General features: G+C 43.8%; 1 protein-coding gene across 1 annotated transcript in view; it reads right to left on the bottom strand.

Moving 5' to 3' along the window:
* ABCD3 (ATP binding cassette subfamily D member 3) overlaps positions 1 to 25,842 on the bottom strand; it is a 1,370,685-nt gene that overhangs the window by 765,890 nt on the left and 578,953 nt on the right. Inside the window, exon 7 of the mRNA XM_044085690.1 lies at positions 18,226 to 18,349. Coding sequence (XP_043941625.1) covers positions 18,226 to 18,349 — 124 coding nt within the window. The remainder of the gene's footprint in view (positions 1 to 18,225; positions 18,350 to 25,842) is intronic.

Below are 25,842 nucleotides of genomic sequence, written 5' to 3'. Positions count from 1 at the left end.
AGGCACCTCTGTCAGGCAGGGAAGAGGGACCCAGCTCTGAGGAGATGAGAGCTCCTCCTGGTACCGAGAGGGATGGCTCCGAGGCAGATGTCAGGGCCGAACTCACCTGCGCGGAGGCTCCGAGAGGGAGAACGGGGTCAGACACGGTTCTGATGCCGCTCGCCCCCTCAGAGCAGACGAGGGAGTCACGGCACCCGGATCCTTCCAAGGACGGAGCCAATGAAGGGATCGGAGCAGACGAAGGAACCGATAAGGGTGGAATTGGTTCCGATGCCCCCACGGTAGCAAGCCCGACGGCCTCCGGCTCCGAGCTCGGGAGGAGGAACTTGAGCAGGCGTTGGGGTAGCTCCTGTCTGTTGAGACTGGCTATGGAATAATTGGGCCGGCACCTGCGACTTCAAAAGCCTACTGACTACCCTCTCGAGGTCATGGTCCAAGAGCCTGGAAGACCTAGAGGTGTGAGACCTATGGCTCCGCTCCGACAGCAAGGGGGATTTCGGAGCCAATCTGACCGACTCCAGTGAAGGAGACCTGGAGCGCTTTCGACTTGGATGGCTCCGACACCAAAGTCGGAGCTGACTGAGGCCTCGATGTATCGGTTCCAGCCGGAACCAATGAGGCAGAAAGAGGACCGCTCGGCGCCGGCTCCAAATATGGAGCAGACGATTTGGCGGGCTTTGAAGGTTTTCCGGTCATAGGCTTGGATGGAGAACCTTCAGGCTTTAATAAGCCTCTGAGAATGAGCTTATTTCTGCGTTCCTGCAGGACTCCATGGCTAAAAGCGTGACAGATGGAACAAGAGTCCTGCAGGTGCAGAGGGCCCAAACAATAGACACAAGAAGTGTGACAGTTTGTCAGAGACATCTTCTGAGCACGAGTCACACTTCTTGAATCCAGAAACCTTAGTATCCTTGGACATGATACCACAGGGTCGATACAGGAGTCTAAATACTTACACTAACACACAAAAAAGACACACTCAACAAAAAATTTAAGTAAAGTAATAGTAAAATTGAGACAAATTCCACACACACACACACACACACACACACACACACACACACACACACACACACACTAAGGGGAATCTGTACTAACTACTAAAGGGAGGGTTAGAGGCCCGACCACCTTAAGGGTGGAAAGGGTAGGGAAAAACTACAGAAAAGGGAAGGGAAACTAGTCGCTACTCTCTAAATACTAATTAAATAAACTACTGAGAAAAACATCTATCAAAAAACTAACCATAGATACAAAATTTTTAAAATACGACCTGGAGCCGGTGAAAAACGCAACCTCGTAGCTGAAGCGGCAAATGAGATCTGGGTATATCACGCCTAGCATTAAGGGACATAGTATAGCTTCGAGCCGGTGAAAAATAGCTCTCGAGCTTTAGTATAAGGCTGAGTCGGAGCAGAGGTTTGGCTCCGAACCCATCCAGCAAGAATGAAGGCGAGATTGACAACTTAACATCTAGTTCTATCACTTACTGGGACAGCACAAGATAAAGAACAAGTGGAAACAAAGTAGGAAAGTAAGAATTTATTCCCATTACATTCTGTAACCTTGAAAGATTTTCAATCTGAAGCTATTTGCTGCCAAAAAGAAAAATGGAGATTCAGAGTTTCTGGAAAAAGAAAAAAAAGGGGGCCAAGGTGGGAGGGGGTAGCAAGGTCGAGGGGGTAGCAAGGTCTCTTGAACAGTCATTCAGAACTGGACTGTCCTTGGTTTTCCAAGGTTTCAGACTTCTTTTCAGACCCCCCCCCCCTTGTCATTTCTTCTTAAATGGCGGTTTACCGGAATGCCTGAATGTTGTTGACACTATTTTTTTTTAGTTTTTTTTCCCATGGCAAAATTGGATGAGGAAATAGAAAATCCCTTGAATAATTTTTATAAGAGGAATGAAAAATGTTGAGAGATTCCCTGGATCATCTTGGCCCTTTCATCATGCTTTCTGCTCACCTCTGTAGCAGAGGGAACAAACACAACCTCTATCCAAGGGAGACCAATTTCATTATCTGGGAGATTCTGAGAATGCAGCCATACAAACCTCCTTAAACAGTACCAGTGGCCACAGTCCTGGAAGTGTCAGTGTCATACACCACTGAAAACAATGAGTAGTGACCGCTACAACAGAAGAAACCAAATTATTTAAAATAGATTTGTCCTCTTAAGAAACTGTAGCTAAAACTTTCCTCATACTTACACAAGCTGTCAGTACTAACATACAAGCCTGACAATGCAAACTTCTGAAAATCAAAGTTACCGAAGTACACATTTATCCCCGCATACCTGTCAATAATTTTCCCATCTTCATCAGAAAGAGTAGAGTTGGAATTATCTAAGTGATTAGCAGCAGTGGGGTCAACTAGTTATAGCTGCGGGGTTGGCTTACAAAACAGTGTATAAAAATTTAAAAGACTGAGGAACTTTATACATCATGTCTGCCTTTTTAGGTGCAGCTGGCTGACTGAAAAGAAGCTGCAGACAGTAACATACGTCCTCTAATGCAGAAAGAACAAGAGGAATGGATGTAGGTTCTGAAAAGTACTTCTGTAATAACTCTAGTATTTTTTGAGACTGAGAAACCTCAGCTTTTTCCCACTAAAATGCTGGCACATTCTAGCAACAGTCTCAGAGAGAGAGAGAGAGAGAGACAGAAATCCCCACAAGAAGAATCAGAAATTGAGATCTCCACAGAATCTGAATCTAAGAAAAAAGAAAGTACAGTTGTGTACACTTACCATAAATGTAGATGTTAGAGTGCATTCACTGTTGCAGTCATCACATTTGAGTTATCCCTGCCAGGGTAGCCCTCAGTCGGCCCAAATACCAAAGGCTTAGTAATTCTGCATCGGTTGCCATCGCTCCAGGACTGACGTCAGGTTGTCAGTGGTATAAAATCAGACAGCCGACGCCATAACAGTTTCTTACCCTGGTTGTCAGAGGCCCCCAAAAGGGAGCTAGGTTATGGTGGAAGAACACTACCAGTAGAAAGTAAATACCAAAAATTCCTTGCAAGGAGAGAGACGGAAAGAGATCGAAGACAAGGGGGGATGGAGGGAGGGAAACCAGGACTGCAACAGTGAATACACTTGAACATCTACATTTATGGTAAATGTAGATAACTGTACTATGTTCTTCGTGTTTCACTATTGCAGTCATCACATTTAGGTTGATTCCCAAAGCTGAAGAAAAGGGTGGAGGTAGTCAAGAAGACTGGGGGCTGTCTAGGATGCCCTGCAAGACTGCGGTGGCAAAGCCTGCCCTGGATTTGGAGAAGATAGGCAGATGGTAATGCTTGAAGGTATGACCAGATGTCCACATTGCAGCATCCAGGATGTCCCTGGTGGGGACCCCTCTGAGGAAAGCTGCGGAGGTTGCTCTGGTGGAATGTGTCCTGACCCCCTTTGGGGGGAGATTTCCCGTGCTGTTTGTAGCAGAAATGGATGCAGTGTGCTATCCAATTGGAAATTGTTTGGATATGGCCTTGCCCTCTGCTCCTGCAGCAAATCTGACTAGCAATTGATCAGATTTTCTAAAAGATTTAGTCCTGTCTATGTAGAATCTGAGCCGTTTATTCACATCTGGAGAGTGCAGAATCCTTTCCCCCTTTTTTTGCGAGTTAGGGAAAAAGTTGGGCAAATGAATGGATTGGTTGAGAGCCACACTGGACACCACTTTTGGCATGAAGGATGGGTTAGTCCTGAGGGAGACCCTGTCAGCATGGAAAATGATGAAGGGCTCTACAGCCATAAGTGCTTATAACTCTGACACTCTTTTAGCTGAATTGATTGCCAGAAGCAAGGCTGTCTTCCATGAGACATTTTTAACTCTGCTGAAGCTGCTAGTTCAAAAGGTGGGCAGGGTGAGCTTTTCCAACACAAAGTTTAGGTCTCAAGCTGGGGAAGGAGCTCTTCTGGGTGGCCTCAAGTTGCTAGCCCCTCTTAGGAACGGTTTGATGAGAGGGTGTGAGAAAAGAGGTGGCTCTGTGCTGAAATGAGCAGAGATGGCAGAGGCGTGAATTTTAATAGAAGAGAAAGACAGAACCCTGTGTAGTACGTCTGCCAGGTAATCCAGGATGAAGGGTAGGAAGGGCTGTGCCATTCCAGCTCCCTTAACCTGGATCCAGGTGCAAAACCTTTTCCACTTGTCAGCAGAAGACTTTCTAGTGCTGGGGTGTCTGGCCTCATGTACAACATCTAGGACATGTTTGCTTAGACTGGCAGCTTGGGTAGAGGTCAGGGAATACACCAGGCTGCCAGACGGAGGATCTGCAATTGGGGATGCATGAATTCTCCATTCCTCTGGGTCAGGAGTGTTGGGATCTGAGGTAGGTGCCATGGTGGCAGAGGTGACAGGTTGCGCAGCAGTGGGTACCAATGCTGGCGTGGCCAGTCTGGGGCAATCAGGATTGTCCTCCGTTTTTCCTCCCTTATTTTGAGCAGTATCCTTGAAATGAGTGGTAGAGGGGGAAATGCACAGACCGAGAGGTTTACCCACTGGAAGGCTAGAGCATCCACTTTACAGGCCTTGCTGTGAGGTTCTCTGGTGCAGAATTTGCTGAGCTGATGATTGGAGTGGGAGGCAAAGAGGTCGACCTTCGGGGTGCCCCATTTCTGGGTTACAAGGGTGAAGGTTCTTTGGTCTAGCTGCCACTCATGTGGGTCTAGCAGGTGTCTGCCTAAGTTGTCTGCCAGAGAGTTTAGAGAGCCTGGCAGGAATTGTGCTAACAGGTGTAGTTGCATAGCTGAGGCCGTGTGCCAAGAGTCATAGCGAGCCTGCACAGACTATAAGAGTGAGTCCCTCCCTGCTTGTTGATATGCCACATCACAGTGGTGTTATCTGTTTTGATCAGTAGAGGCCCCAGGAAGAGTAGGGGTCTGAAAGCCGTCAGGGCATGCTGAACAGCTAGCATCTCTTTTTGGTTGATGTGCAGATGTACTTGATTTGGGCTCCATTGGCCCTGAATGCACCTGCCATTCAGGTGTGCATCCCACAGTCTGATGAGTCTGTGGTGAGGGCCTGGGCAACGTGGGGTTGTGAGAAGGGAAGTCCCTTGTTGTGGTAGCATGCTGCTGCCCACCAAAGAAAAGGTATCACTGATTTAAGAGTTTCCAGGTCTTGAGAGTGCTGACACCAAAGGCTTTTTAGGTACCATTGTAGTTTCCTTATATGCAGTCTGGCATATGGAATGAGTAAAATTCAAAAAGCCATGAACCCTAGAGCTTGCGGATAACTGGGTCCTGGTGGCTAGTTGAGAGAAGTAGGCAGTCAGGTAGGCTGTTTTTTCTGGTGTAAGGAATGCTATCTGGGATGCTGTATCCAGGCTTGCTCCCAGGAATACAAGTTTTTGTGTGGGTACTAGTTTGGATTTCTTTTCGTTGATAGTATACCCCAGGGAGGTCAGTAGGTACTTTACAAAGGTCAGGTGCTTTAGCAGCTTTGCCTGTCTGCCTGAATCAGGCAGTCGTCCAAGTATGGGTAAATGTGAATATTTCTTTGTCTGCAATAAGCAATGGCGGTAGCCAAACATTTTGTGAAAACTCTGGGAGCAGTGGATAAGCCAAAGGAAGTGCACAGAACTGACAGTGCAGTGATCCTGCCCTGAAACAGATATTTCCTGTATGATTCCCTGATTGGGATGTGTAGGTAGGCATCTTTTAGGTCCAGGGTGGCTAACCAAGCATCTTTGGACAGCATAGGTAGAAGCTGCTGGAGGGTGAGCATTTTGAATTTTGGTATTACCAGAAAGGTGTTTAGGATGGACAGGTAGAGGATGGGGTCCCATATGCCCTCTTTTCTGGGTACCAGGAAGAATCTGGAATACAAACCTTGGCCTATCTGTTCTGCAGGAACATGCTCTATTGCCTTCATAGAGAGCAGGGAAAGGACTTGCTTTTTGGCCTCTGCCCACTGGTTTGGGGGAAGCTCTGGGAACCCTTTTGGGGTTGGCAGAATGTGGAAATAAAATTTGTATCCCTGGCCTAGGACACTATGTTGAGGAAAGAGTTTTCCTCCTAGGGGCAAGAGCAGTTGGGCAGAGGGAGGGGATTGAAATGTAAAGTCATTGTGCATTCTTACCATAAGGGGGAGGCTTTGTACTCCCTGGTTTTGAACAGGAGGAACTTCATTGCTTAGATCTCTGCATTCCCTGGGGCTGTTGTCTGGGGGGGGGGGCCTGCTTCCCCTGGGTCTGCGTTGAGCTGACCTGGAGGGGGCAGGAAAGGACCAGTGCTTGGAGGGACAATGCCTACTGAACCTTGGTGGGTGAACCTGTTAGAAGTCTAACTGTCTGGACAGATTTAGCTTTTTCTTCCATCTTTAAGACTTTTTCTGCCTTGGTTCCAAACAAGTTGTCTTTGTGCAAGGGTGCGTCCAATAATTTGGATTTGACATGATCTGGCAAGGGTTGTTCCTTAAGCCAAGCATGCCTTCTAAGGACAGAACCAGTGACTGCTGCCCTGCAAGATGCTTCCAGGGCATCAAAACCACATTGTAAGGTGTGCTTAGTTACTTGACTTGCAGAATGCATTAACTCTTGTAACTCTATTTTCTGCACAAGCAGGGAAAGAAGATACTTTTTATGTGAGGAGTTCCGCAAGCAGGGAAAGAAGTTTTTTGTTTGAGGAGTTCCATGGTATGTTCCTGATATTTCAGCATACGGAACTGACAATTTAATAATGTAATAGTAAAAGCAGCACAGGTGCATACTATTTTACCCCCATCTGTCTCATGCTCAGGAATCCCTATTTGAGGGGGTGGGATTCTTCACTGAAGTTGCTTCGATTCCTTTAGGTCCTTGAGAGATTACCTCGGGGTCAGCAGTAGGATTTTTGAAAAGAAATTTGAGCGAGTCAGGGACTCTGTAGTACCAGTCAGGTTTCCTGGGAGCAGGAGGGACGGTGTCAGGGGTCAGAATGGATTCCATAAAGACATCATCCACAGCATCCAGGACAGGAGGGATGGACAGAGATCTGTGCTGTGGAAGATCTAAGAATTCCCTGAGTGTCTTTTTTGACTGAGGATAGTCCTAACATTCCCAGAGGAAATGCTCCTTTAAAGTATGCAGGGTTTCCCCAAAGGAAAAGTCCTCAGTGGAGAGGCTGAAGGGATGGATTCCTCTGCATCAGAATCCTCATAAGCAGAAATGGGTTGCATATTTTCATATTCAGATGCATCAGAATCATCGGACTCCTGTTCAGATAAAACTACTAGAGACATGTCTCTTTCTTTTGGAAGGGGTAGCCTGGCTTCCCCTGATGAGCATTATAAGGTCTTCCACCATTTTAAGCATTTGAGACTGAGGCAAGAAAGCAGGTGCCTGAGCTTGGGTAGTTGTTTTTTTGGCTGTGGTTCGTACCCTGGGCCTTAGAAACTTGGTAGTTTTCGAAACAACTGTAGACGCGAAAGAAGTCTGTCTGTGTCTAGTATCGGTAGTGCGAAGTACTTCCTCAGAAGCCGGAGCCTGCTCAGCGGCTCCAGACCCATCTAAGGTAGAGACATCCGCAGGATCCTTAGTCAAAGAGTCGTCTTGCGGCATACCAGACTCCGAAAGGGTCTCGGTAGTGGCCTGCAAATCCACAGAAGCAGGCATCAGGAGTTGCGAAAGCACCTCACCGAGGACCAGAGAACTGACTACTAGCTTAATGGAAGCGTTGTTGGCAGTTTTGGACCTGTGCAGTTCGCCTCTGACTTTATCTTTACTTTTTTCAGAAGACCATTTGTCGGATGGCTTACCAAAGCCATATTGGAATTAGAGGACCGACAGCAAAAATTTCTAGTTAAAATAAGGGCCCGGAGACGTATAGTTCTGGTGTTGAACAAAGCACAAAAGTGACAGCTGGGGACGTCGTGGTCTCAGCCTAAACAAGTGACGCAGTAAGAATAAAAGTCTTGGTGTGGTATTTGCTTTCCATAGGTGAGACAATTAACCTTTTCTAACATTAGAGCAAGAAAAAAAAGATCCTCAACAGGGTACTTGGCTTTAGAAGACTTCAATTTCAATTCAGAAACGAAAAACTCAGGTAGCGGCCGACCAGCACTCATGCGAACTGCTTCTGCTTCGGGCTCCTCGGCAAGAATGACTGATGTAATGGCTTTGGCTGCCTGATTTTATACCAGTGATGACCTGACGTCAGTCCTGGAGCGACAGCAACCGATGCAGAAATACTAAGCCTCTGGTATTCGGGCTGACTGAGGGCTACCCTGGCAGGGATAAACCAAATGTGATGACTGCAACAGTGAAAGACGAAGAACATCACTGTATCCATCCCTGCATCATCATATTCAAATTCAGAATCTTGAATCTTTTCAAAAAAGGAGAAATCCCTCTCACCAGAAATTACTTTACGAGGATTAATAGCCTGAATTAAAGACCCCATAAACTACTTCTACCCAAACAATTTGAGGAGTAAATACATGCTTGGTTTTCTGTTTTTTTTTTGACAGGACAAATAGGGCCAACCATGTTACTAATGACCATAGCTGCTTCCCCAGGGATGGGCACAGCATTCTGAAACAGCAAGGAAGACTTCCCTGTACCCTCTCCCATGACTGACGAGAGTGTCCGCCTCTTACCCACTGAGGGAGATGCCAACAGCTACAGAGGACATGAATAACCTCCAGTCCATTGTGCCTGTAGGTGCTACAGGATCCAGGGTAAAACAGGAGTTGTTTGAGGTATAACAGACAGTTGCAGCAGACTCACCCATCTGTGACACTGGCAAAGACGGTTTGCTTGCTTGCTTAGCTTTTTCTTTTTTGTGGCTGGGTGAGACAGGTGGTATGCTCAAAGGAGAAGTTGAAAATGGTGTGTACTACCCAGGAAGACAAGCAGCAATTGCCGGTAAGCACTAAAAGTCCAAAAAAGTTACTTTTTTTTGACAGACAAAAACATAGTAAAAAGCACTTAAAAACACTACGCCAGCTTTATAAAAGAAAATAACTACAACTTCTTGACAGGAAAAAAAGTTTTCAGTTATTTTACAGTACTAAACTGACGGAAAACATGAGGGTTCCATTTAAAAGTGCATAACAGTTTCGAGACAGTCCATTAAAACACGACACTTCTAGTTTTAAAATGAGCTTTCCTGAAAAGGAATGTACTAATAAGAAAATAGAAGTTTTTTTTCCCCCCGAAGGGAACTTATCTGCCCATCAAAGAAAACCACAAGCCAACCTTTGAACCTCGAAAGCCTCAGGGGAACAAATTCTGCAGCAGTAAATCTCTGAAGGTCTTTGCACCCAAACATGCATTTTAGTCTGCTCAGCTTGAGATGCCTGACAGTTTGGGTACAATGGAAGGTGCCCTGAAACTTTGGAAGCTGTCCAGCTGTTATATCCTTGGCAGGATATAACCCGCGTAGCTAAACATTACTGCAGCAATGATCAATACGAGTACCAGACATTCAGTGAGACCTAAATAATCCTGACATGTACTAATTGCTACAATTATACCAAACACCCAAATTAACCACATTCCTCCAATCACTGTGACCACTATACACACCTTTACTGTACCTTTCTTACCATTGTTTCTCTTGGACTCCTTATAATCTTCAAAAATTTCAGTGCACATAAATCTTGACTGTTTTACTTCTCCCTGTCTGCACCATACCACCTAGACATGCAAAAATACATGGACTGGAAGGTTTTTAAATATGGTGCCATGTGTTCAAAGTTAAAAGAGTTAAACAGATACAATATACATCAGTGCCATGCAAAGTACTTTCTAAAAATCTATGGAATTCACATTACCCTGACCACACTCCATTTACAGCCAGGCAGATAATAATGAGGAATCACACTGCAAGCAGTATATTCTACAGCAACATGTACACTAAAATGATGTACTGGTCATAAAGATGCATCGGTTTTGTCTGTTTTAGTCCTTCAATGTATGAGACTTCAGATCAAAGTTGGATCTGACTTCAGCCACTTTCAAGGTTTGGATACAGTGTTCAGGCTCTTTCACTTATCCATAATCCCTGGTGTTAACTGAAATACCTCAGATAGAGTTTGTCCCACAGAAAAAAAAGCCACGGATACAGAGTCTAAGATTGGGGGGGGGGGGGACTATGATCTTGATAAGAAACCTCTAGCAGCAAAGGCTAGGTCACCCAGAGAAATTAAGGAACCAGAGGATCAAATGCTATAAAAACACACAGAAAAGGAAAGGTAGGTAGTTAGCGAGGAAGTACAGAAATCGACAGCACAGATCTTTCATTACAATGAGTATATAACTTGCATATCTGATGTTGCTGTGTCCATCCATTCCGCAATGTATAGGAGAGAGTCGCCAGCTACTGTAACACTCAGTCTTAGGGAAGGATATTCTGGAGTACAGCCAAACTGAAACAGCCTCTTGAGCTAGACTGCATGTCCAATTTTTATGTGAAATGAAGGTGCGAACCTTGGACCACTGGCAGCTGCACAGATGTCATCAAGTAGTACTCTAGAAAAGAATGCTGCTGATGAAGTGACTGATCTAGCAGAATGGGCCTTTGGGGGAACAGACAGGAACAGCCCTATCCACTTGTAAACACAAGAAATGCACTCATGCAACCAATGGAAGAGTGTAACCTTGGATACTCCTTTCCCCATTTAGACAAGGGAGTACGAAAGAAAAACTATCAGTTTTCCTGAAAGTTGTGGTCCAATGTAAACAGAATCTTAATTGGCAGTGAACATCTAGAAAGTGTAATGTGTATTCACCTGTGTTTGAGGACAACAGGGAGCTTTATGGAATGGTCGCCAGAGGATTCAGAAACCACCTCTGGAAGAAAAGAAAGGTTAGTTCGCAGACCAAAAACAAGTACAAGGGTTTTGTATACAAGGCATGGAGCTAAAAAATTCTGCTAGGAGAAGTAACAACCAATAAGAAAACAGTTTCCATGACAAAAATGTTAAAACCTGCTTTGGCAGCCAGGTCAAAAGGACTAGTTAGGGATTGCAATAAAACTGTAATATTCCAAGGAAGAAATAGATTTCTAAGTGGAGGTTGTAATAGAAAAGGTCATCTAAAACCTTTCTTAGAGAAACCCAAGGATACAATGGGCATACGATTCTCTCAAACATGAAAAGACTATATTTATACGCTGACAGTGGAATATAGCTGGTTCCATTCTGAAAGAGGTCTGCCAAGAATTCCAAGACTGCCTGGCAGGGGGGAGCTAAAAAAAAAAAAGGATCAAGGCTATTCTCAACTGCCCAGATGGAGAATCTTTTCCATTTACTTTTGTAAATCTAACACGTAGAAGGGTTTGGAGAAGAAGTCAGAATATGAACAGATGAGGATGAATACCTGGACTGTCTAGCCACCACTAGCATTGGAGAAACCATGCAGTCAATTTGAGGGAATGAATGTCTGGGTGAGGCAACTATTATGGGTGAAATAACAGATCTGGAGCAGAGCCCACCACCCAGGGAGTGTGTAATGGAGGAGGCTAGAAGGGAAACAATACTTGCCTAGGGCAGCAAGGGATTATGAGGATGACTGTGACCTTCTTTGCCTGTGTCTTCTGTAAAAACTTTGGAATCAGAGGAATAGGAAAGAGGTACAAAGGAGTCCCAGGGGCCAATTGTGGGATACAGTATCCCTTTGGTGACTCCTCCTCCAGGGGGATCAGAGCAAACTTGCTGCACTTTGTATTCAGGGAAGATGCAGAGAGATCACAGCAAAGTTGGCCGCAAGGCTGAATATCTGTTCCATAACAGATGGATTGACAGAACACTCATGAGTACAGATCGACTTGCTCATCTTGTGTGCTACCACATTAGACTTGCCCAGAATATGCACTGCAGTTAGAAAGTGTAGCGAAGATATTGCTCTCTGCCACAATCTCATGGCCTCTCGACAAAAAGGGTAAGATCGGTTTCCTCCCTGTTTGCAGATGTACCAGATGACCGTCATGTTTTCTGTCTGAACAAATGTATCTGTAGCAAAAGTGTCCAGAAAGGCCTGTAACACTAAAAGCACCGCTCATCTCCAGCACATTAATGTGAAGTCTTGCCTCTGATTGTGACCATATGCCTTGGATGGTCTTTTCCCAGGTAATGTGCCCCAAACCCCAAGATGGTTGAAAGGACGTCCAACTGAAGCATGTCGTGACTCCAACCATCAGATATGTGCTCTGCAGATCTCCATTAAAAATACTTGAAAGGATACAGGTTGCGGTCTTACTGACCACTGGACTGCAAGAGTCCACTGTAGAACTTGCATATAGTTCCTGGTAACTGACTCTACCATGGACCATAAGAGACAAAATCTATCTTGCTGGTGGCTTCTGCAAACAAGATTGTTAACGCTTGATGGCAGATGGATAAAATTATTTCCTGAGGAAATCTTGCAATTACAAGTCTTGTATCCATCTGGGCTCCTATAATTTCTAAAGGCTGAGATGGGCAAGGTTTGCTAGACTGACTGTAATGCTAGGTCTGAAGACAGGTAAAGCAATGACTCCCTGGTCTGGATAAGTAGATCAAAAGAAGGTGCAGTAATGAGCCAGTCATCTAAGTAAGGGAACACTTGGAACCCTTGCAATTGGAGACTAGCTAAAACTACTGTCATACACTTGGTAAACAACTGGGGGTGGGGGGGGTTGTGGCGAGACCAAAAGGCAAAGTTGTGAAGTGAAAATGACTAGCTCCCTGCCAAAAGTAAAGAGCATCTGTCCATCTTTATGTGGTAGTATATGTCCTGAAAATCCATCAAGAACATCCAGTCGTTCTCTCTCAGAAAAGAGAGAATAGGCTATGCTGTGGATATCTAGAATTTCATTTTCTCTATAAAACTGTTTTAAGTGGCTTAGATCCAAACTTGGCCTAAGGTTCCAGTTTATCTTTGGCACTAAAAAGAATCTTCAGTAAATTTCAGATGCTCTTTGATCTGATCAGATCTCTTGGATGACTCCTTGATTAGAAGCTTTTTTTTATTTATTTTGGAAGCTGCTGATTCCATTTGAGAGGGTGGAATGTTAGGAGTCTTTTGGGGATTGAAAGAATTGTATGAAAGGGAATGAAGTAGCCTCTCATTATCCTTGTGCACCCATTTGTCTTGAGTGATGGACGTCCAGGTTGTTGGGTGAAGGGATAGGCACTAACTGCAGCAGTCGGACAAGTGCTCAGGAGAACGAAAAGGCTTCTCAAAAAAGGGACCTCTGAAGCCTTGATTCTGTGGATCATCTCAGTTCCTAGGGAGAAGCCCATTATAAAAGAGATCCACCCCCCCTCTGCCATGGGGGCCCCATCTCCGGATGCGTCAGGTACCAACTGGTGACTTCTGGAACCAAATTTTCTTGCCTTTTTTGATACCTAGAAAAGGTTCATTGAGAAGTGGAAAATGTGATCCCTATGGCAAATAAGGACTTGACCTCCTTTTCACTTCTGGAGACTGTATCATTCACTTTGGGACAAAACAGTGTTGGAGCCATCATAGAGGCCATTCACAAAGGACGCTTGAAATGCTCTGCAAAGTTGCAAAGCCTAATCAGGCGCATCTCCTAATCGATAAGGCATGTGCCAGCTGCTCTAGATACACCCTGTGTGGCGTTGGAGATGAGGCACACAGAGACATTGTATAAAGATTGAAGGGTGGCCAGCTGTACATCAATAGACTTTCTTTGATCCACTCAGCATGGTTCCCTGGGAGGGATCTGGAGATTTCTTTACTCAATCTCTTTTCAATTGAGTAACATATGCCAAGTAGTTTAAAGCTCTCATCGAGAAAGCAGATGAGGTGTAGACTCACTTCCAAACTCTGTTCAACACACGAGACTCCCCGTTCAGTGGATGGACAGATTAACTCTATTCAGCAAGTTCCCTTTCTTGCGGGCTGCTACCATGGCTGGGCCCTTTCTCCAATGGAAGTGGTCTTCTGGAGCAATGAGAAATGTGTCTGGTTTCTTGGGGATGGGCTCAGCTGTGTATGGCTCCTTCCAAGTTTGTGTGGAGATCAGGTCTATGACCTCATCCACAGGCAGGACCACCCAAGACGTAGGAAGACCAGAGCCAAAAGTCTCACTGAAGACTGGCTCTTGTGAAGAAAGTAGTTGAGAAGACCATCCCCCTCCTATTTAAGTAGTTCAAGGATTTCTCCAAACACCACATCCTCAAGGAGGTATGTGGGGGAACCTTCATGATTAAAGTCACTGCCTGAGGTGACATTCTTGACGAGAGTCTAGCTGCCTTCTTTTGCACATATACGTCTTGTTCATCTCCTCAGTTAGATACTCTGGGGGGGACTTTTCAGTCACAGCCAGTGCAAGCCTTTTGGCCACTGGCTGTCCCAATAGGACAAGAGCAGGATCCTGACCTCGGGAGGACCTTTTGGTGAGGGACAGATCCAAGCTCAAAGGGATAGTCTTCTCTCTGGAATGAGACAGTATTGTCTCATATACCCTGTTGGAGTCAATGCTGACCATTTGGCTCTGAAGCAGCTACAGCCAATCCAAAATGGCATATTGAAAAAGGAGAAACTGCAGAGTGTGGAGAAGTCATCGTTCCCTCTACTCCAGTAGAGAACGGAGCCAGGAAGACCCCTAACTGGATATGAAGGAACATCTTCAGCTTGTTCATGTCAGCTTTGGCAAGGTTCCTGGAAAACCTAGTTGACTGGAAAGATGAAGCAGCAGAGGGATGTCTGGAGTGATGGTACCATTTCTCTTACAGGATTAGTGACAGCAGCATAGGTAATAAAGGCTCTGGAAAAAAAAACCTTGGTGGGGTGTTGCATCCGATAAGAATTAGGTCAGAGAAAAGTGCTGGTTCTGAGAGTTTTGGCAATTTTAAAGCTGGATCCAAGGAAAATGAATGATCTGGAGGCCTCTTCCTCGAGGGTTTAGAACTCTCATTTTCTTTGCCTTTTTCCCCAGTTTCTTTCTTTTGGTTTTTGAGCAGATTTTTTGGGAGCAGAAACAGAAGGTGGTTTTGAGGAACCAGAAGGGGCACTTTCTCCCAGAGTGGCTGAGAGAAGCCCTATCAAAATCAGTTTGTTCCTTCTCTCAACTAGGCTTGCTGGCTGACAGCTTCACTGATGAAGTAGGATATTTCCAAATGTGAAAGGCCCAAACAAGAAACATTTTTCATGTCAATCTGAGTTTGGTAGCTTGTGAGAACAAGCCACACTTTTCAAAACCAGATGATTTATGTTTATCTGACATCCTGTAAAAGGAAGACTAGCAATAAAGGATTATAACTATCTAAGAAGACTATACACCAAGATTTTGAGGGGGTTTTTTTGGGGGGGCTGTTAAAGTCACCCAAAGTCATGGTGTTCGGATGTATCTTGATAGACTCAAGTAGATCCAAATAGGCAGAGTGGGTGTCCTGCTTCAAGGAGGGGGTCCTATAGCTGGCAATGACTTGAATAGGTGTCCTACTAACAGTTAATTGTACCTGAAGTATCTCCAGGGCATCACACTGTTTAACCATCTGTCTCTCTTCACAATGGAATCACCTATAACTCATGGTTGGCTTTATGTTTTGCCTTAAAGGCTTGACAGGTGAGACACAGGTCCGCGAGTTATGTGTATTGTGTTCTACAGAGGAAGTATTATATGCAGCATGCTTGTGTTTGGGAGGTCTTTGGTGTTTAGGTACGTTTCTGGTAAGGTCCTCCGCATATGTAGGTATCATGTGGGTTTGTGTGGAGTAGGAGGTGAGGTGTGCATGCTGACAACCTGGTCATTGCCAGATCTGATGGGACTAAAACAAGCTCCTCTAGGAAGAGCAAACCTGCCTGGTGGACAACGGCCATTAACAGACTTTACAATAAGTGGAAGAAATTGCTGTCTAAGAGTAAAAGGGAGCAAGCCCTAAACTGGAAACACTCCCCCCTCAGCTTAAATAAGCAAATAAGACTTCTTGTGAAGTCCTCCAAAGCAAACTATGAATCTCAATTAGCTTCTTTAGCCAAGGACAACCATAAGGCATTCTTTAGTTACATCCATAACCTAAAAGGAAAGGCCCAGATTTGTGCAGAACTGGTAGTTAATGATACCATATACTGAGCCTGTGGACACAGCTAACCTGTTGGCCAACAGGTTCTGTGAAAACTTCACTCCCCTGTCCCTGCCACACGTACCCCATGCCATCCCTACCACCTGTCCCATACCTTGTATCTCTAAACAGCAGGTCATAAATGCCCTCTCTAAGGTCAAAAACACAGCATCTATAGGACCTGACAACATCACAAGCTGTGTCCTACATGGGTTCCAACAGTACTATCAACAACATTTTGTACTCTTTTCATTCATATTCTAAGCACTGGTTTCATCCCAGATGAATGGAAAACAGACAGACACTTAGTCCCTTGCACAAATGTGGTGCTTCCACTGACCCCAGGAATAAGCCTGACTAGTCTTATCTGCAAGGCCATGGAGCAAATTAGCATAGACCTTATCAACAAAGATATAGATTATCTCCAAACACTTGACCCTGCTCAGTTTGGATTTCTCAAAGGGAGGTCATGCATGTTAAAAACCTGGAGGACTTCTTCGAGACTGTCACCAAGGCCCTGAACCAGGGGAAACCTGTGCATACAGCCTACCTAGACTTAGCCAAAGCTTTTGGCACTATCCCCCACTCAGTCATCCTTGACAAACTCACCAGCTAAGTAACAACCCTTATATCATTAGATGGGTTGATAACTGGCTCACTGATAGAACACAGTCAAAATAGGGTACTACACCTCCAACAGCAGAGCTGTAACCAGTGATGTTTCCACAGGGATCAGTCCTGTGGCCTCTATTCTGAAATCTCTGAAGTACAAGCAAAAACTAAAGGTCTGTGGCTAACTGTTTGCTGCTGACTGCAAATTGGGAGTGGTCACAATCTCCAAATGATGTTAATATCCTACAAGAGGGTCTTATAAAAACAAATGATTGGTGGCAATGTCACGGACTCAAATTCAGTACAAAAAAAATGCATCATTCCTTTCGGTAAGGAGTGATGCTCCTGCTAACTACCACACTGATAGCAACCCCCCAAGTACACACTCACTGGTGACAGACTTGGGCATATAGGTTGACAGCAACCCAGACTTGGGCATATAGGTTGACAGCAACCTTACCTTTGATCACCATTCTCCACAGTAGTAAGAAGAGCATTCTATGTTGCTCATCTCATATGTAAGGGCAGTGCCTCCAGAAAAAAAAAAAAGTTATAACCTCCCTGTACTCTTACCTCATCAGGTCAATAATTGAGTACAATGTCCCTTTTGGTATGTACCTTTCCAAGCACCTGCAGCAACTGGAGAGACCACAAAGGTTCTTCACAGGGAAAATTCAAGGTCTTCAGCATCTGTCCTATGTGGATCATCTGAAATGTCACTTTATTCTGTTTCATACAGACTACTCAAAGGTGATCTCTGCCTTGCATATAAGGCAATCTCTGACCCTGCTTTATTGAAAATGCTGCACATCCGAAAGAAAAATGGTACACGGGTTACTCGCTATAAAGAACTTAACCTGGTATGTGACACTAATAGAACCTACTGGACTGACAGATTTCTCTCCCAGAGGTTACCACACCTTTGGAACAGACTCCCATTTCATGTCAAATGGAGAACCTTATTGGCTCTCTTCAAATGCAATCTGGACGACTGGATGGTTGACCGTAAATTCACCCTTGGGGCTCCAACCTGTGTCACTCCTGGACAGGGGAAATAGGTGCTGATCGTGGAAATAACGGTAGAACTTGGCTAAGCTTGTAAGGGCCCTAGGGCCATTAGCCTAGTAACTTCCTATGATCCTATAAAAGCTTAATGCCCAAGGCAAAGTATGAGAAAAAGGTTCAAGGAAGAAGTAAGGTATCGAAAAAAAAATATTCTATCAGAAAGATTACATGCTAAAGTATATACCAAAAATCTATAAACCGCCAAAAAGTACAAAAAAACAAAGCTTTAGAATACTTGCCTCCTAAGCACAGAGAGATCCATCCTAAGCTTGTGGCAGAAAACGACATCACAGGTAATTCAGTTAAAATCAAGGATTATGGGTAAGAGGAGGAGCCTGGGTATCTGATCAAAAAACTTTAAAGTGGCTGAAGTCTGATCTGACTCGGACCAGAAACCCTATCCATTGAGCAATAGACAGAAAAGACAACTTCAGACTGACCATTTTAATGTATAAAGAGTATCACTCTTCTGCTCTTACAGACACCATTTGCTTATCTGATATGAAACAAGAAGTTTTTAATAAAAGCGGTATAAATAAAGAGGTAGGTTACCTTGCTAAGGTTAGAATACAAATCCACAACACTGTTACAAAACTTTTCCACATCTTGTGTTAACAGCTGATCTGGATTTGATATTCTGTTGTCCAGATTTCCCATTTTATAATAAGTGTATCCCCTGCAAAAAAAAAAAATATATATATATACACAAATAGGAAGTGGCAGTACAGTAGATTTCTGCTTTTATACTCATTGCTTTTACAAACACAATTGGAAAATAAAACATTTTTACATAGATACATAGGTGCTGATATCTTCATTAAAACAAATTCAGTCATGTTGACTAGATCAAATGAGCTGAGAATGACAGATGCAACTTACCTCAAAGTCAGGTGATCCTACAACTAAGTCAATTGTTAATGGAGTTCAGCAAGCACATCTGCACAGGGGGTGGGGGATGATTTTATATAAGAATTTCTGCTGATTTCAAGGCATCTAGTCTATTCAACTTACTATATTGTCTTTGATGAAATGATCAGTGAATATTATACACCATATCTAAACAAACTATGGCATACTTGTGGAGTAACTCACCTTATGAGATGACTTTTGAGAGCACTGTCTACAATGGGTGAACTCTTAGTACCATACACTCTCAGTGACGAATCCCCTTCCTAATCTCAAGCTCCTACACAGAGGCTGTGCTCGACTCCCACTGTGTATGCCTCTGTACATTTGTGGCTGTATAACAGTATGCACCTAACACAAAGATTCAATTATTGAGTCTTCTTAAACAGGACAACACATTTGGAGACAAAGGAAACAAGGCACAAGATTATAAATCTGGAACACTTCTCCTCATTATCAAAACCAGACCACCAATCTGGGTGAAATGAGGGTATGTAGAAGATCACAACTGCAAAGGGCACTCTAAGACCACGTGATCACAGAATCATGAGAGGTTACTAGGCTAATGGCCCTGAGGCCTTTACAAGCCTAGCCACGAGTTTACCCCCAAAAGGAAACCTCAGTCAGCACCTGTTGCCTCTGTCAATAAGGGACACAGGTGGAACCCTGGGACAAATCTGTGGTTTCCCATCCACTCATCAAGGCTGCGCTTGAAGAGGGTCAGTTAGGTACTCTGACGTGCATGGGAAGTCTATTCCAGTAACGGGGCAGCTTCTGGGAGGCGAACCTCTCTCTCCCGCAGGTTTTGTTGATGCTGCGCATTATATTTAGGCCTTTCGCACTGGTAATGCGCAAGGAGTTAGACTTCCAGATATGTAGCATTTCTAGTAGGGCAGGGTCCAAAACTGCCTTGTAGGCGAGACACAGATCACCTCTGAGCAATCTGTACGATACAGAGTAGAGTGATAGAGATACGAGCCTGTCTGTAGAGAACACGTGTTGGAGGCCATGGATTTTCTTTGTGAGGTATTTCTGTGGCCTTTCCAGTTGGTGCAAGTGTTTGGAGAGGGACATACCAAACAGAGTGTTCTACTCAATTATTGGCCTAATGAGGGAGGAGTACAAAGAGGTAATAGCCTCCTTTTTTTCTAGATGCAATCCCTTTTACTTATGAGATGAACCAAGTAAAAGGCTTTTCTGACCACTGCTGTTACATGATGGTCGAATGTGAGACTGTTGTCAACCTGTGTACTCGGGTCTCTCACCACAGGTTGTGTGCTTTGGGGGTTGCTGTTGATATGGTAATCAGTAGGGGCCTTGTTTTTGCCGAATTGTATGATAATACATTTTTTTTTAGTTTAACGTAAGGCCATGACTTTAGTGCCTCTCATTTGTTGCTGTAAGACCCACTTACAGTATGTTAACAATTTGGGGAGTCAATGACTGCACCCAACTTACAGCTGTCCGCAAACCTGGTCAGTCACAGGCCTTTTGCCTTTGCCCAGGCCTGTGAGAAGTAGATACCAAACAGTAGGGGTCTCACCATTAGTGACAGATCTGCTGTTGGAGTTGGAGGTGGCTATTTTGACCTTGTGAATCCTATCGGTGAGCCAGATGGCCACCCACCTGATGAGATAGGGATTTACACCAAGTCATGTTAGCTTTTCGATGATGCTTTGTCTAAGTCAAGATAAGCTGTATGTACTTACTTTCCCACATCCAGGGCCTTGGTGACAAGTTTCAAAGACGTCACTCTGGTTCAATAGACAAGATCTGCCCTTGATGAATCCAAACTGGGTGGGGTCAAGTGCTTGGAGATTGCCTATGCCCTTGTTTATAAGATCCATAATACATTCCATGGCTTTACAGATCAGTCTTGTCAAGCTAATGGGGTGATAGTTTCCAAGGTCAGTAGTGCCACCATCTTTGTGCAAGGGGATGACAATGGCAGTTCTCCACTCTGCTGAAATGAAGCGTGTACTTAGGTTGTGGCTGAATAGAGTGCTCAATGGCAAAGCTAGTTCTTGCTGGAGATGGTGCAGAATACAGCCTGGGATACTATCGGGTCCCATGGAAGCTGTGTTCTTTGCTTTGGATAAGGCCTTTAACACAATCTATAGACATGTGAGGTGCGGGACACATCGGAAATGTTCAATGTGCCTTTGGGGGGACACAAGGGGATGAGGTTTGTGCTTAACCTATCTGCTAGCAGGGTGGCTAAGTCAACAGGATCAGTGTAAGCGGTACTTAAGTACTAATTCGGAACAAACCTGGGCTTTGCCATGGAGGTTCCTGACGTAACTGAAGAAGGCTTTGTGTTTTCCCTTTGCTTTTTAGGCTAGTTTCAATTCATAATTGGTTTTGGAGGTTTTCACTAGTGATCTAATTTGCTTGTTAAGGCCAAGGAGGGAGTTTTTCCAGTTTGGAATTTGTTCCTTTTAACCCTTGGACAACAGTCTCTTCCTTTTGTTGTAAAGCCTGTTGATAGAGGATGTCCACCACACAGGTTTGTCTCTCCCTGAAGAGCAGGTTTTAGTTCTGTTGGGTATGGCTGAGTCCATGCAATTGTACAGGTGCTTGTATACTGTACTGGTGTGCTGTTCAGCTATCTGCATCCTCTGAAGGCGCGGTGATGTTAATCTACTGATGCCCTCCCTTAGAGGTTGTAGTCCGCTTTTTAGCCTGGTTATAGCTTGGGGGGGGGGGGGGGTTGGGCGGGATAGAAACTCTGAATGAGACAGACAGATGATTTGATCTCACCGGGGAAGAGTTTATATGGGAGTGGTGCAGCGGTCGCCCATGTTGGTGAGAACCAAGTCCAAAATGTTATCTCCCCTTGCGGGGGATGAGACGAGCTGGTCTAGTGCATTAGAAGTGATGAAGTCAAGGAATCATTGGGTGAGTGCATTAATGCAGGAATAGTTCACCCAGTCAATAGTGGGGAAGTTGAAGTCATCAGGGATCAGGGTGTTAGGGGGTATCTTGGAGTCAAGTAGGTCCAGGTAGGAGGAGTAGGTATCCTGAGTCATGGAGAGGGATTCTATAGCTGGCTATAACTTGGATGGGTGTCTTACCAACTGTCAGTTGCGCCTGGAGTAGTTCTAGTGCATCATGCTTCATGCTGGCAAACCAGTCTGGAGGCATGTTCATCTTTAATGAAGATAGAAACACCACCACCCTTAGTCTTCCCGACCTCATTTTGGGGTCAGAATGTCTGGAATAAGGTTTAGCCTGGTAAGGCAGGGCTGCTCTCTGCAGCCTTGAACCAAGTGTCCATTACTGCACAGATGTCGGCATCTTGCAGTGCGAAGAGAGCCTCCAGTAAGTGCATTTTCAGGTTAAGGCTCCTAACATCAAGTAGCATGACCTTCAATTTGCTTGACAGATCTTTTATGTTTGAAGATTAGTCTTTGGGACATTGTCTAAAAAAGGCACAATGGGGGAGGCAAGAGCCTTGGCCAGATAACATGAGTACGTACATATCTGTCAGGTCTTACTTCTAGGAAACATTTATTTATTTGACATTTGTTGAGTGGGTTAGTCCATCTCAGCCGTAGCCCTTTTTCAATGGAGACCCAGGGAGAAAAACTCCATATAAACAGACATCATAACAACATAACTACATAAACATAGTACATCTGGTTACCAGGAGTAACAATAAACAAGTTAGAAAAATAGACATTAAGATTCTAAATGATCAGTAAGCCTACTGGTATAATACAAAGCATAAAAATCTAGTAGAGAAATTACATTCCTCATGGTCAGTTCAGCTGAAGACCTGCATAATGTATAACTTATAACACAATGAACTCTATTGGAGTCAATAGAAAGAGATACAGGGTGCTGAACTAGAACTAGTAATAGTGATGCAGAGAAACATAAGTGGATAAAGAGAGTGAAATAGGTATAGAAGAAAGGTGGGAGGCCAAGGGACAGAGGAATAACGTCAATCAGGGGGGTGATTACACTGACATAGCCATGTACTGCTTAGATATATTTTTAAAGCACTTCTGAACTGGTGTTTAGGCTTATTTCGAATGTCGAGTGGAAGTTTATTCCAGTTCTCAGCTGGGGAATAGCTGTAGAGGTTCTTTCCTATTTTGATTTTTGGCCTGTATATAGAAAGGAGATATTGTTTTGAGCTCCAAAGCATTCTAGATGGCAAGTAGGGGAAGATGACAGAGGTAATGCTGGCACAGAAGGGTGGCATGTGCAGTACAGAATGAATTATATGAAGCTGAGAGAGGATAAGGTTGTGGGGAAGCTCTAACCAATTTAGTTTCCTGTGGGCTGAGCAATGATGAGAATGGTAGGGGTGTTCGGCAGCAAATGTGGTCACTTTGTTGTAAGTAGACTCTAGTTTAGACAGCAGTGTGGGCTTGTAAGTCGGAAAGAATTTGAGAGCCATAAAGAAGGGTAGGGAGTAGGTAGGCATGGGATAGGGCAATCTTAGCTTTACTGGCTAAGAAGTTTTTATTCCTATAGAGGAGGCTGAGTTACTGAGAACATGCAGGTCAAATTTTCAGCTGGTCATTAATAATGAACCCAAGTAGTTTGTTGTGAGTTTCCACGGTGTGTTGGTGTATTATTATGGGAAGTGATAGAGAAAGAAAGTTTAAGATGATTCATAGTTTTGGGGATGAAGAGCAAAAGTTTAGACTTCTTTGGATTTAGGATTAGCTGGTTCTTGTTGAGCCAGTTTTCAATAGACAAAAGGGGTTTTGAGTTGTACGAAGAAGAGAGAGGGTATCAGCTATGGTGATGCCTGTGGAGTCATAGGCATATTGTACAAGTGATGACTGTGGAGAGGAAGTAGATAACAGATTGCTGAAAATGTTAAATAGCAGTGGGCCAAGTATTGAACCTTGGGGAACACCCATGTTTATAGGAAGTTCTGGAGAGATAGCAGAAAGACATTTTACAGACTGGAAACGGTTGCTGAGGTAGCTAGAGAGCCAGGAGATAGTAGAGGCAGATAGGTTGAGTTCAGAGAGTTTATGTAAGAGGAAGGGGTGTGAGATGGTGTTGAAAGCTTTAAGAGATCAAGAAAGAGGCAAGAGACCATTTTGTTCTGGTCTCTGGCTAGTGAGATGGTGTTAATGAAGGAAATGAGAGCAGTAGAGGTGCTATGGCCAAGACAAAAGCTGTGTTGAGTGCGGGTGATTAGGTTCTCTTGTATGAGGTATTGTAGGATTTGTCTGTGTACGCATTTTTCCAAGTTTTAGACAGAGGTGATAGAATTGCAATGGGCCTAAAGCTGGAGAGTTCGGTGGAGCTACCACCTTTATGAACGGGCAAGGTGTAGAATTTTTCCATAGAGCAGAGACTTTGGCCTCAATAATGGACCAGTTAATGAGAACAGAGATGGGGAGGGTGATGAAGTTGGCTGCCTTTTAGAGAAAGAGTGGAGGGAGACCATCTGTTGAGGGGAAGCAAGGTTTAAGTTTGAAAAGCAAGGATTTAACACAGTTGGTAGATACAGTTTTTATGGAGAAGGCTGAGGAGGTGTTAGAGGGTTTAGGAGGGTTAGGGGGTGGAGTACTGTCTGTGTTGGATTGAGGATAATTGATTAGTTTGCTGATGGTGTCTATAAAGTACGAGTTAAAGCTAGTCGCAGCTTGAAGAGGTGTGTTTGTAGGGCTAGGTTGGGGACAGGAGAGGTTGCCAGGATGAAGGATTTGGTTGACTGTATGCCAGAATTTCTTTGGGTTATTTTGCAGTGGGGTGACTTATGGAAGGATTCCAAAGCAATGAACAGATACAAGCTTTCCATATTAGCTGACCTATGAGAAGTTCTTCTTTGACAGGGTCTACAAATGGATTAATGCATTCTACTAATAAGAAAAATGTAATTTTTATGTAAGATCCAGTCCACAGGGAAGGCCACATACCAATGAAGCCAAACTGTGATTTAACATTACATTAGCAAACATCTTCTCTGCCCTGACTGGACAAGAGCAAGAACCTTCCTATGAAATCAACAAACAATGAAGATTCAAAAACCTTCCGGTAAAATCAACAAACAATGGAAATTCATTCACCTTTAATGTCAACAAGTAATATATTAGTAAATATCTGCATGACAATTGAGCTCCAACAGCGAAAGATGTCTGGAAAAGGAAATGAGCCACAGGGATCAGTGCCAGAGAATTACTCACCCATCAAGGAGGGTCATTTGTAGATTAACAGATGTGGTGTGAACATATCAGTTTTATCTAACATCGATGTCAATCTTTGATGGATCCTATGGTTAAGGTGAACCAAGCCAATCAACAAATAGAGTAAAAAAAAAGCACAAGACTGAACCAAAACAGAGATCAGAAGTCTGAGTCAGTCCTGGAGTTAAGTTTAGCCAAAAAAAGGCTTCATCCCCAGAGTCATGACTGAAACAATAATGTATGGAGAAAATAAGAGGTGCAATCATGACAGAAAAGAAAAAGGACAAAAAGGGTACATTTGTGACTGCAAATGGTAACTGGCAAGGGAGGAGAACTACACTGGCATATGTTCAAACTTGACCTAAAACTACTGTTATGGAACTTAAGGGAATTTTAGGAGAAATAAGCTTTCAGCAGGGATCATTATTAATGGGTGGGACTGGAACTGTTGTTGTAAAAGTTGGCATGTGTCAGGGGGACCTAGAAGGGAAATGAAACAAGATGGAAGATGGTAGACTTTTTTGAAGAAATATATGGAAACATTATGTAAGGAAGATATGATTTCAGTAACATTAACATATTATACCCCAAGATACAATAATTGGGACAGACTGAACAGAAATTATATTCCACAGCAGCATGTGCATTTTGAAAGTTCTGACAGTCATCCAATAACTACATCAGATTAGGTACCAGGAAAAACAAAGATAAAGATACAGGGCAATGATATAAAATGAGAAATTGGCAATTTCCTACTTATTTGTTAAAATATAAAAAAAAAATTGAATACAAAGGATTAGTACAGAGAAAGTCAACATAGGTAACAAATCTAGGAGACACTCTCTCTCTGTGTCATACCTTCTCTGTAGGATGGATAAAGATGCCTTGTTGAAGTTTCACGTAGTTTATTAAGGTAAGTTGGTAGATGGACTGGGTCACATCTGGGATATCAGACCTGACTTAAATTTTCTGGATTACCTCTTTTTTTATTTTCTAAAATATAGTAATTTAAGGAATGGGTAGTGGGTATGACTTGAGGGATATTAAGGAAGATACAATTTACATCAGAAAGGAGCTGAAGTGGGATAAAATGAAAATGGACTTG

Source organism: Protopterus annectens, chromosome 10.part0 (genome assembly GCF_019279795.1).
Source record: "Protopterus annectens isolate FY-2018-M chromosome 10.part0, PAN1.0, whole genome shotgun sequence".
NCBI lineage: Eukaryota > Metazoa > Chordata > Ceratodontiformes > Protopteridae > Protopterus > Protopterus annectens.
This window is presented reverse-complemented; position numbering and strand designations above follow the sequence as displayed.